A 12,227-nucleotide genomic window follows, 5' to 3' on the forward strand; every position below is an offset into this window, starting at 1 on the left:
TTTAGTTTCTAAACTAGAAAATTTCAGTTTAGCCAACTTACTAATTAATCACGAAAGGTAGAATAAAGGCATTTTCACACGTGTCAGCTTTCAAACAATTTACTTTCCTGCTTACCTTCTCATGAAGCCACATAGAGATAAAATCCTTGAAAACAAGAGAGTTAAACAAAACAGTTAAGACAAGAATTAAGGGTTCCAACACAGCAACATGGAAAAGTCTGATGGAGTTCTGATGGTGAAGGGGAAACTCCTACAGGCCAGAGTGTGGAACCAGATTGGAGCAGGGCAGAAGTCTCCAAAAAAATACCCCTTGAAGAAGAAAAGGTTCAGAAAACACTCAACAAGTCTGCACACATCACAGGAATTTTCAACAACTGAGAATATTATCTGTCTTGAATTAGTGGTAAGTATAAAAACTAGCTGATGAAATGATAAAACAAGGTACTCAGAACAACAACAACAACAAAAAAACTTTGCAGAGAAGATTAAAACTAAATATAGCAGAGTTGCTTAGCTTGCACTCAACCACTAATATATATAGTAGCAATATAAACATGAACTATTGAGTTCACCAGAGTTAAGTTCATATTCCTGGTAGGATAGGTGGGCAAGGGGAAAAACTGGAGGGGACATTGATAAAAGTAATTTACTTATCTTTAGTGCTGAGATATCAACACAATGAATGGAGTGAATCACTAAGTAAAATATAAACACAGTATTTAATGACATGGGGGCTAAATGCTATAAGAATCAATGGAAATAGTTGAAAGTATTTATGAAGAAAATTGGATGAGCAAAGCTTTGTAGTTATTTGATCCTTTAAAACTAAGTGTTTTTATAATTTGATGACAGTAAAATCTAAATGTTAAAAACATTATTTCTATGAAATTACTTACTGGTTCAGTATTTAAAAAGTGAAGACAAATATTGCTGAAAATGAACAGTTTGATTGGAGCTTTTAACCATGAAGACACATATGGGAACAAACACACACAGAGACACACAAGCACATTTGCACACATATTGTCGTCATCACCATCACCAAGCAACTATTTTCTAGATGTGAAGTATATTCCCCCCCCCCCAGTACTGTAGTTCTTTGTCTAACCTTTATCTACAGATTTTATCACACATTCTTGAGAACCCAAACCTGTTAAGCAACTTTACAGAAAAGGCCAGTCAACAAGAAAGCAGTCACCAAACCTCCTTCTGTCTCCTTCCCCTGAAATCAAGTACAAAATAGAATAAACTTTATTACCTAAAAACAACACATTTCTAAATATGGAGCATTTTCATTGGTCTCATTAAAAATTTAATGAAAGTTTTGATTAAATTAGAAATCAGAAATTGCATATATACAAAGGGTCAAATAATTTTATAAATTATTCATTGCAACAGTTTAAAGCTCAAATATCAAGTATTAGCAACTTATGATCATGCATGGCCCTTTTTCTGAGTAGCACCTGTCATTGTATGATGAGGATGAAAATCAATTTTCTCACTGTTTAGTGACAAAGAGGGAAGGCATTTCTGAGTGTAGCAGAGCTGGGGCCTTCTGAGAAACTGAGGCAGTGTGAAGACCCTCAAATCCCAATTCTTTCGATCAAGTCAGAAAGATTTCAGACATGTCTTTTCAGAATAACAGGAATGAGTTTATTGAAGGGATAGAAAAAGGGAAGGGAGACACTCTCAAGGGAGAGAGTGGGTCCATTCAAAGAGGAAAGAGACGGGGTAGGGGTTATCGCTCAGTGCTCGCCTGGCGCACATGAGGCACTGGGTTTGATCCTCCTGCACCATATAAAAATAAAATAGAGGTATTGTGTCTATCTACAAAATATAAATATAAATGTTATATATATATATATATTAATGTTTGTTTTATTGGGCATCGCAGAGAAGTTTCCAGAGAGTCCTGCCCAGATCCACCTTTTGACTTTTGACTGACAGTAAGATGACATCTGACTTTCATCCTCACTGTCATGACAATACTAGGTCACCTTGGCCCATGCTGACAGGTTCTAATGGAACTCTTAACCATAAGCTTTTACAGATTTTATAGTTAGGAAGAACTATCCTTATCTCCTAGAATTTCAGGATCTGATCACAAGAGTCTCCTGGATTCCTCCCATGAACATGAACTTGGTCCTGCTTTTCTTCTTCAGTTAACAGGTAATTTTGCTGAGGAATGTGACATATCTGTCATTTAGGCCAGTCAAGGCTGCAGGTAAATTGCTTCTTGGAAATTAAAGCATTGGGGTCAGCAGAGTGGGCTCATTTTATAGAATTATTCTGTGTTTCTACAATCCTCACCTGTCTGTTCCCTAACATGAGAATTAAAATTGAGCAATATATTAGCTTTCTGGGGCTGGGGATGTGGCTCAAGTGGCGCACGGCGCTCGCCTACCATGCGTGCGACCCGGGTTCAATCCTCAGCACCACATACAAACAAAGATGTTGTGTCTGCCGAAAACTAAAAAATAAATATTAAAATTCTCTCTCTCTCTCTCTCTCTCTCTCTCTCTCTTTCTCTCTCTCTCTCTTTAAAATAATATATTAGCTTTCTTATGTGGTTCATTTTTTTAACTATAACACATAAAACCATGTAAGTAACTAAGTGATAAATAAGTGACTCATGGAATATCATACCAACATGGATGGTATTTAACCAAACTTCAACAGTCTCTCAAAACTCAGCATATTTTTTCATGCACAGAAGTGACCTCAGTTATTCTGTAAAGAATAATCATCTTAAGGAGCAAGGCTTCTTTGCATACATGTCTACAAGGTTCTATGATTATATTATGTCAACAACCCTTTTGTATTCTTCTCAATGTCAAGATCTTTGATAAGTAATTAGATCCCAAGGAAGTTGAAAGCAGGATTGCAGGACAATAGAGTCACATACCTGACTGTGTCAGTAATAGATTGCCCAGGTTCTACTTCACTCCAAGGTATGTACCAATGCCCTGGCTACTGGCTAAAATGTACTCTCTGTTACTATAGGTTAGGTATGGAGCCCAGGATTCTCTTACCCAAATAGCTCATAAGCGATGCTGATGCTGGTCTGTGTATCACACATTGAGCAGCAAGGTGCTAAATTATATCAATAGTTTCCTATTTACTAGATTCCTAGGTCACGAAAGAGAGAAATTCAATTATAGACTCCAGTAGATTTCCTGTTACACAGTAGGAACTCAATATATTTAGGGTGACTTTGCTATCTTTGGAAAAGTATGGGGAAAAAGAAACCTCACAAAACAGGTTTTAGCCCTGTAGTCATATTTAATGAGAGCTAGGCAATTATCTATATATGTTTGGTAGTTTTTAAATTTCATTTATGTAAATAATGCTAAGAAGAAGTGTTATTTTAATAACTGAGTTTCTCAAGTATTTCTGGAGAAGATTAATTTGCACAGTTACAAATTAGCTCATAGATTTTTGGGGGGAATATGTATTTTGGAAGGAGTTTCCTTTAGATTTTTCTTTATGATGGATTTCCTGTTCTCAGGTTGTTTTTGTTGAAGCATCATTATTATGGGTTTGGTTATGAAGTGTCCCCTAAAACTCCTATTAATGCAAAAATATTCACAGGTGAAATTATTTGATTATGAGAGCTGTGACCTGATCAGTCCTTCCTAGTTTGAATAGACTGACTGGGTAGTAACTGTAGGCAGGTGGGCATGGCTAGATGAGGTGGGTCACTGGCCTTGGAAAGTTTATCTTCCTGCTGCCCCTTTTCTCTTCTCTCTGTTTCTGTGGCTGCCAAGAATGAAGCAGCACTCCTCCAACACACCCTTCTGCCATGATGTTCTGCCTCACCTTGGGCCCAGAGCAATGGAATTTTGGCATTGGTGGACTGAGATCTCTGAAACCCTGAACCCCAAATGAAATTTTCTAAGTTGTTCTTATTGGTATTTTGGTCATAGTGATGCAAAAGCTGACAGGGTCCACATTATATTTACTTACCTTTACCTAGTCAAGTCAGATCTTTGTTTTCATGTATAAAATACATCCTGCTTCAAGTATGCTTTCTTGTTTATGTAACAGTGGGATTAATTAAGGCCACCTATTTCATATCACAGAAAAATAAATGACACAATTATAAAGCAATAAATGCTTACTTATTTTAAGGGTGACAGCATAAATTTCAAGAAATTTAGAGGAGATTTCTTCCTATTAATCAGGGACTGGCAGATTACATGGATCAAATAAAGCCTGCCACTTTTTTTTTTTTTGTAAATAAAGCTTTATTGAGATATAGATATACCCTGTCATTGATCTATAGGCTATGCCTGTTTCAGTCTACCATGGTGGAATTGAGCAGTTGTGATAGAAACCATATGATTTACAAAGCCCGAAATACTTACTGTCTGACTTTTGCCAAAAATGTTTACCTATCCTTGCTGTACAATTAGAGATTATGTTCTTCCTAACACATGAATTTTGAAAGTCATCAGGAGCTAGCATCATAAACTATACCTGGTAAATTTAGAATTACACTGTAGAATGTTGTGAATTTTACCTAGTTTCATTCTGGAAGATGCAGTGGCAACACAGCTTAAAAATCAGTATAGTTTGTTAGAGAAGGAGGATTTTCTCTTCATTGTTTTTATTTACAATCTTATTTTTCTTTTGTTAATCATGACTACAAAAAATGACTGCTTGTGTTTAAAGCAGTTTCTTTGTTCTTTCTATGTAGGCAAGAAAATGGGGATATTTTGTGAATATTCATATTAATGATTTGAAAAATTTTACCACAATTTTAAGAAAACCATTTTCCAGGTTATTTTTTTTCTATTTGTAACATAATCACTGCCATCTGTTGCTCAGTTTAGTTGTTCTTTCTTGCTCTTTGTACATATTTGTACATGTCCATCTGATATTTACTATGCACTAATGGGGGTAATTTATAGTAGAGAAATGCTCATGTTGTTATAAAATATTTCTATTTACTTAATACAAATGTACAAATTGAATTAATTTCAGTAGATTCAGGAGTTTAGTGCCTTTAAGTGAGAGCTAGTACCTTTTGTTATGTCTGCAAAATCCCAGCTCAACATTATTTTTTTATCTATAAGAATCAGTTTGGCAGGGGCTGTGTTGTGGGTCCGTGGTAGAATGCTTGCCTAACCTGTGTGAGGCATGAGGTTCAACCCTTAGCACCCCATAAAAAATAAACAAATTTTTTAAAAAAGTCAGTTTGGCATCACGAAACTGGTTCAACAGTGATGTAGGATTATTTGTTTTTTCAGTCTTTAAAATATGAGGGAAATTGGAATGTAGTGCTTTCTTTTGAGTCATGCTATTTAGTTAGATGAAGAATGAAATTGTCCAAAGCATATTGTTTCATTAATTCTCTTGTTTACTGTAATATCAACATGAATGTAAAGGATGATATTCAAGTGAGAAAAAGCGAAACTTCGTAGTTAGTCTGTAAATCATCACAGATTGACATAGTGAGATCTGCTCTAATTATGTAGCTGCTACAGTAGCATGGGGACTTGTTTTCAATAAACTGCATCATCTCTGCAGTCTGCCTCTCTAGTTACCCTCACAAAGACTTTGAGTACAATTCCTCCTCAAGGAAGCCAGTGTTTCTTCCAGGGAGACCAGGACAAAGTTATTTACATTTTTGGTAAAATAACAGAGAACCAGTAATTTCTTCAAGAACAGAACCCTGGGAAATATGTGAAAAAAACCCAACCAACCAAAAGACTTTTTCTTAACCTGTTGGCACAGAGTATTCAGAGACAATTAGAGAATCTGTAGGGGTAACGAGCATGAGCAGTTACAAGTGTTTGGTATTTGCTGTTTGCATCTAAATCTGTTAGGATTGGTTGTGGTTGCTTCAGGTAAAAACTCCCAAATTTCAGGAATTCAAACAAGGGAGAAACTTGTTTCTTTCTCTTACAAGAAATGTATATGAGCCAGGTGGGGTGCACACACCTGTAATCTCAGAAATTTGAGAGGATGAGGTCAGAGGATCTCCAGTTGAAGACCAGCCTGGTAATGAAACCCTGTTCCAAAAAAAAAAAAAAAGAATAAAAAAGGGATGTAACAGTGGTAGAATGCTACTGGGTTCATTCACAGCACTGACAAATAAATGAATAAATAAACTAGCAAAATCTATGTGATCTGGGGTGGTTTGTGGCTGGGACACCCAATAACTTTCATCTTTCTGCTCTTCTATTCTTTCTCCTTGTTTATGTTTTCAATGTCATCTTATGGTTGGCTGAAGCCAACAAGAAAGAGGAAATGTCTGTGGACAAAGAACATTACTACTCTAAATTAAGGTGGAGTCCTACTACTAATGACACTAGGAGACTGTAACCTGGATGGCAACTAGAAATCTCTTAACAGCCTCTTTGCTGTCCTTTGCAGAGGGGCTTTTCTCTACCTCTTCTGTATATTTTAAAGAATTAAATGAATCATTTTAGCTAATGATACAGAGAGTTGGCTCTTTTTCCCTAAAGTAGGATAACAGCAGTGAAATGAGAGAATGCTAATTGGAAGAGAAATTCTAAACTGAAACAAAGTCATGTCAATGTTTATTAACATCCTTGGAAAAATGTTAGTGGATATTTATCTTATTTTATAGGTGTTACCATAGTATTAATGGTGATTGAAATCTTTGCATCAGAAGGGAAGGTACAGAAATGTACAATTTAATTTCAAATTAACCTGGAAGAAGGCAAAAAGGTATTTTTTTTCTTCTTTTTAAATGTGAATCCATTCATAGTGTTCAAAAGCATGAAAATGAAACAAAGAATTCTTTAGATTCTGTTGCCTATAACTATAGATATGACTGGAGACCCAAAGTTTGGTGGTTTAATTTGAAGCAAGACACAGAGCTGTGCTGACATTTATTTTTGTAGAACAGAGAAGATACATATCTGGAAAATATACTGACTCATGAAGATTGTTTTGATACTTGTGTGTCTCCATCTCTATGTGTGAGGGTTCAGAGACAGCAAGGAGGGAAGTAGGATGAGGTAGACCTACCTGATCAACCCTGAAGCACTGTATCTGCAGTCCTCCCTTCCCAACACCAGTGTTTTCTGAAAATCCAGCTTCTGCAGTGAGTACCTCTCTTTAAACATTTTTGCATCTGAGCTTCCAAATTTTCTTTTCAAAATTGTGTTTAAGGCAATCATCCAGATTTCAATGAAAGCATTTGCTTTAAGTGAAGGATAAAGTAGAACTCTAATGAATATAAGGTCATTTTTCTTATTCTTCAAGAAGAAAAAAAACCACCATTTTTGTAAGGAAACCAATTTGAGAGCTTTATTTCTTTTGTGTGACAGAATTTAGGGAAGTACATTGTGCTGTTAAGAAAGGGTTCAAATAAGAAGGGTATGGCTGTCTTCCATGTGCCAGTGATAATTTTAAGTTGTCTTCTTTTGAGGCTCTGCCTGTCTCCATGTGTCACTGGATAACAAACTTCACTGAGTCAGAACTTGGCCACTTCACAGGATGCATTTTCTTGTTTATAATCTAAGAAGTGTAAACCTTATCTCTTTTATTAATGTGAAATGAAATGATAATCATGATGTTGATGACATTTAATTCTTGGCTCCAAGAGTCTACAAACGTGTTTCTTGTTTACAGAATCATCCTGGGTAGGTGCAGAATCTCTGCCTTCTTCAACACGTGGCTCCCAAGGTCACTGTGAAGATCATCTCCATCCCTGCAAGCCAGGCAGCAAAAGAGTGGGCAGCTGCACACACGGAAGGTTTTATGTGCCAAAGATAATTTATTGTAACCCAGATGTATCTGGTTCTGGGTAGTTTTTCTTTATATATCTCCTTTATTTAAAAAAAAATATAAAAGAACCTGGTGCTTAGATGCAATCAAACCTCATTTATTCATCATGGAGAAAAGCCTTTCAATTCTAGAAGGTTAGAGAAGAAAATGGATATGATTAAAGTTTACAGAATCAATGGAGGCAAAAAAGAAGTTGACTAAATCACAGATCACAGAAATAGGGTGCTATCTTTGAACACTGAAAGCTTTATTTTAGGGCACATATAGGCAATAGAGTATAATTTTAGAATAATTATAAGTGTTAATTACTATTGATTAACACTAACTACGTGACAGTGACTTACATACATGATTTTATTTGATCTTTATAATCACTCTTCAAGCTAACTTAGTATGGTGATTAAATTTGCAGACTAGAGGGTCGAACTGCCTGGCTTTCACTTCTGGTTCTTTCACTTACTAGCTTGAAAAATTTGGTGCAACCATTTAACACTTTTACTCAGTTTCAGGTATAAAATAAAGATCGATGACAGTAATCAAGTTCATAACATTATTGTGAGGACTAATGAAGTAAGAGTAAAAATTCTTAAAACAGTGCCAAGTACATAATAAGCTTTCTTCCTCATCATCATTATTTCCTCATTTACCTATATCAGCATACTGTATTCCAGAAGTGGTAAAAGACTTCCCCAAGGTCACATAGCTAGTTACAGATAGAACTAGCTATTGGAAAGTACATCAATTCAGATCAAATCACCTGTCCTTCCCAGGGTGGCAGATCTGGAGTAAGTTATGAACTGATAAGACAGTTGTGGGATATATACCACAATCTAAGTTCTAGGGGAATTAGAAATATTTATATTTTATTATAGTAAAATCAGGGAGAAATTATCCAGATCTTATAAGGGACAACCATGATGGTTTAGAGTGAAGGTCATAAATTCATACTTTCTAGGTTTCGATTTCAGTTCCACCTTGTATAACCTTGATATTAATTCACTTCTCCAAGCCTTTATAATCAGTAAAATAAGGAGTAATAATTTCATCCACCAGATCAGCTGAGAGTAACCCTGAGATATAACTGATAAAGATATCTATTATTTTACTTAACAGGAAGTCTAGAGATCCTTCAAAGAGTTAGGGATGTTAGGAAGGAAAAAGGCTATTTGCATTTTTCTACTCAACTGTGCTCTTCACATAAGGAGAGAGGAAGAAGGGGGTGGAGAGAAAAGGAGCAACAGAGAGACAGAGAGACACTCCCATACACATTGGTCAGATCTGGATCCCATATGTACCTTCTACACCAGTGAAAAGCAAAGGAGAATGGAATTACTTTAATTGGTTTAGACCAATCAAGTTCATTTCCTGGACAGAGGAAGGGACCACCTTCCTAAGCAATACTGACTAAACAAAATCAGGGCATGCTTCTAAGAAAAAGTGGGTGAAGAAGGCTGATGAATAGTAAGGGTTACACTGCTGAATGTCTGGGAAGTGCTTAACTTAGTGCACTGACCTCTGGTCAATAGAGGCTAACTTTGCCAACTCCCAGAGGCTGACATTCCCAAAGGCAATTCTGTGCTCTCACAAAACACAGACCTTCTTATTGTTTCAAAAAAGAAAAACAGAACAAAGCACTGAACTGGATGGATCATAAGCCCGATTCACACGATTTTGAATTGTCTTGCAGGTTCCTTTGCATGGCAAAAATCCCCACACTTAAAAAACAAAAGAAACAAGCAAATAAACAAACAAAATATTTCTACATAGTATCCTTTAAAAAAGGTGTACAAAACTAGGGAGTTGAATCAAGCTGCCTCAAGTGTCATCCCGATTTTGAAGGGATTTATTCTGTACTCTTCCTGTATCAAGCTGCATCATTTCCATTATTTTGCTGAAAAAAAAAATACAGAAATGAAAACCCCAGAGGCCCAAGTTTGTTTTGAAGCCAATCTCTATGCAGATATTACTGCTTTACCCTTCTTTTTACATTCACATTCCCGGCAACAGCTGGGAGGGATAAAGAATGCCTGATGAAATACTCAACCATCCATTCCCATGATAATGGTGCATAACAAATGACCCCCAATTCTGCTGTGTTCAAAGAAGAACATTTATTGTCATGCTCAGGGGTCTGCAGGTTGGCTAGGTTCTGGCAGATCTGGGGTGAATTCTGCTGGGCTTGACTCCAAACTGCAAATTAGGTTTAGGTCTGCTGACACATGTGTCTCCTTGGATCAGAGGCTCCCTGAGACATGGTTGCTTATCTCCTGCCAGTGAACAGAAACCTAAGAGGGCAAACCCCACCTCAGAAGCATATTTCAAGCCTTTGCTCATATCACACCTTCAAACATCCCACTTGTCCAAGCAAGTCACATTGTCTAACAACAGTGGGGTAGATAGATACACTGCATGACTTAGTGAAATCTAAAAGTTCACAAGCGAAATGTAAACATATAGGGAGGGGCACAGAGCAAAGAACAGAGACGCAAGGAACCTATCTACCTTCTAATTTTGCTCAGAGCCCATTTATGACCTTCCAAATTCTTCCTTTAGTGGGCCCATCTTTGATCTGTCTTGACTTCCTAAGCCATTCTGATAGGTGAAAATATATTTCCCCAGTAAACTTTTCAGTGGATTACAAAGTAATTGAAGGGAAAAAAGGAAAGGAATGAAAAAGAAAGGATAGAAACAGAGCAAAACAATCTAGTAGAATCAGTTGTAAGGACAATGAGAAAGCACAGAGCCCTGGAAGCAGGGTTTTGTCTCAGTCTTTTAATTGAAGGTAATCAACATAAGAACTTGACAGTGTCTTCTGAGAGGCAACTAGCAGGTCAGCGTCACTTTTTAGAAGGACTATGTATGACAGATTCAGGTTATAGTCTAGAAATGCATGATTAGAATGAAACAGGTTTTTAATGAAATTCTTGGTGGAAAGTGGCTTCCAAGGTCAAGAGAAGACCTCCCAAAGACATGGAATCATGGGTCTTTTTCACCAGGTTGCCCATGGTGATTGAAATAGTGCCAAACATGTAGGGGCGATCATTATATTTTTTGAATACATTGCAAAATTATACAGCAAATTCCCCTATTGGATTGTTGATAATCTTTTGATTGAGTTTATAAACCTTGTCTTATAGAGACCCAGGAGGTAGAGAACAGTCTGTTTTCTCCCTTTATTTAAAATAAGATGTAATTTAACTATAAATTCAGTCATTTTATGAATTCAGTTTTATGAGCTTTGACAAATTTAAACACACATGATATAGAATATTTCTTTCACCCTCAAATGTTCCCTGGTCAATCTTTGAGAAAGCTCTCTCTCAGTATAGACTAGCTCTTCTATTCAAGAATGCCTATAAAGGGAATCATGTAGCATGTGGTCTACTAGGTCTGACTTCTTCTACTAAATTTAAAGTTTATAGGATTCACTCATGGCATTGAATGTTCATTCCTTTTTATTGTGGAATAGCGTTCCATTATTTGGACATACCAAATTTGTGTATCTATTCACTAGTTCATTGGCATTCTCAGCTTCCAGTTGAGGGTATTATGAAAAACGTTATTAACTTACTGTACAAGTCTGTTTTCATTTCACTTGGACAAAAATCTAGGAGTAGAATTTTTTGATTGTATGATAAATAAACATTTAACTTCACAAGAAACTGTTCTCCAAAGTGTCTTTAAAATTTTATATTTCCTCCAGCAATGGATGAGAGTTCCAGTTGCTCCGCAGTCCTCTCCAACGCTTGGTATAATTAGGCTTTAAACTTTTATCCATGTTTTTCTCCTGTACCTTCCTCCAATGAGACATGTTTGAAAAAAATGAGTAAACACAAACATTCCTGGATCTATGTTCCTAAATAAGCCAAGTATCTATTATAAAATCTCTCTCTCTCTCTCTCTCTCTCTCTCTCTCTCTCTCACACACACACACACACACACACACACACACACACACACACACTGACAGAAGAATATGAGGGGACCCCCTGTCTCCCTTGGGAATAAAACCTTTGCTTTCCTAAAGATCGACTTTTAAATCTCAAAAGTACAACTTAACCGTTCGCTGGACTTCAAGACCGATGCTTGCCAATTTCCTTAAGAAGCAGCAAGGTTTCTTCAAAGAACTCTCACTTCAAACCTCTCAACTGCTCTCTTATGTTAATAAATAATAATTCCCTTTTTAAAAAAGCTGGAGAGCTCCTGCTGGAACTGCAAGCTATGGGTTGCCTCTATCTTCGTCCCCAACACCTTCCCTTTCTCCCTGCGTTCCTGCCCAAGTTCCCCAGAAAACCCTAAGAATCGCAAATACTCCCGGACACCCCTTGTACCCCTGCTACTAGGGCACGGGGCATGCTCAGAGGGCACTGAGGGAGGCGCAGGCGTTGGCTGCAGTGGGCCTCTGGAGCCGGGAGGTGCCGCTGCGTCCCCGCTTCCAGGCGCCTGACCCAGCGCGCAAAGTT

General features: G+C 37.0%; 1 protein-coding gene across 1 annotated transcript in view; it reads left to right on the top strand.

Annotated features, from left to right (window-relative positions):
• Positions 1 to 208: 208 nt before the first annotated feature.
• Plcb1 (phospholipase C beta 1) overlaps positions 209 to 12,227 on the top strand; it is a 727,531-nt gene continuing 715,512 nt past the window's right edge. Inside the window, exon 1 of the mRNA XM_048811856.1 lies at positions 209 to 324. Within this exon, the coding sequence (XP_048667813.1) occupies positions 209 to 324 (116 nt within the window). The remainder of the gene's footprint in view (positions 325 to 12,227) is intronic.

This window comes from Marmota marmota, unplaced genomic scaffold (genome assembly GCF_001458135.2).
Source record: "Marmota marmota marmota unplaced genomic scaffold, marMar, whole genome shotgun sequence".
NCBI lineage: Eukaryota > Metazoa > Chordata > Mammalia > Rodentia > Sciuridae > Marmota > Marmota marmota.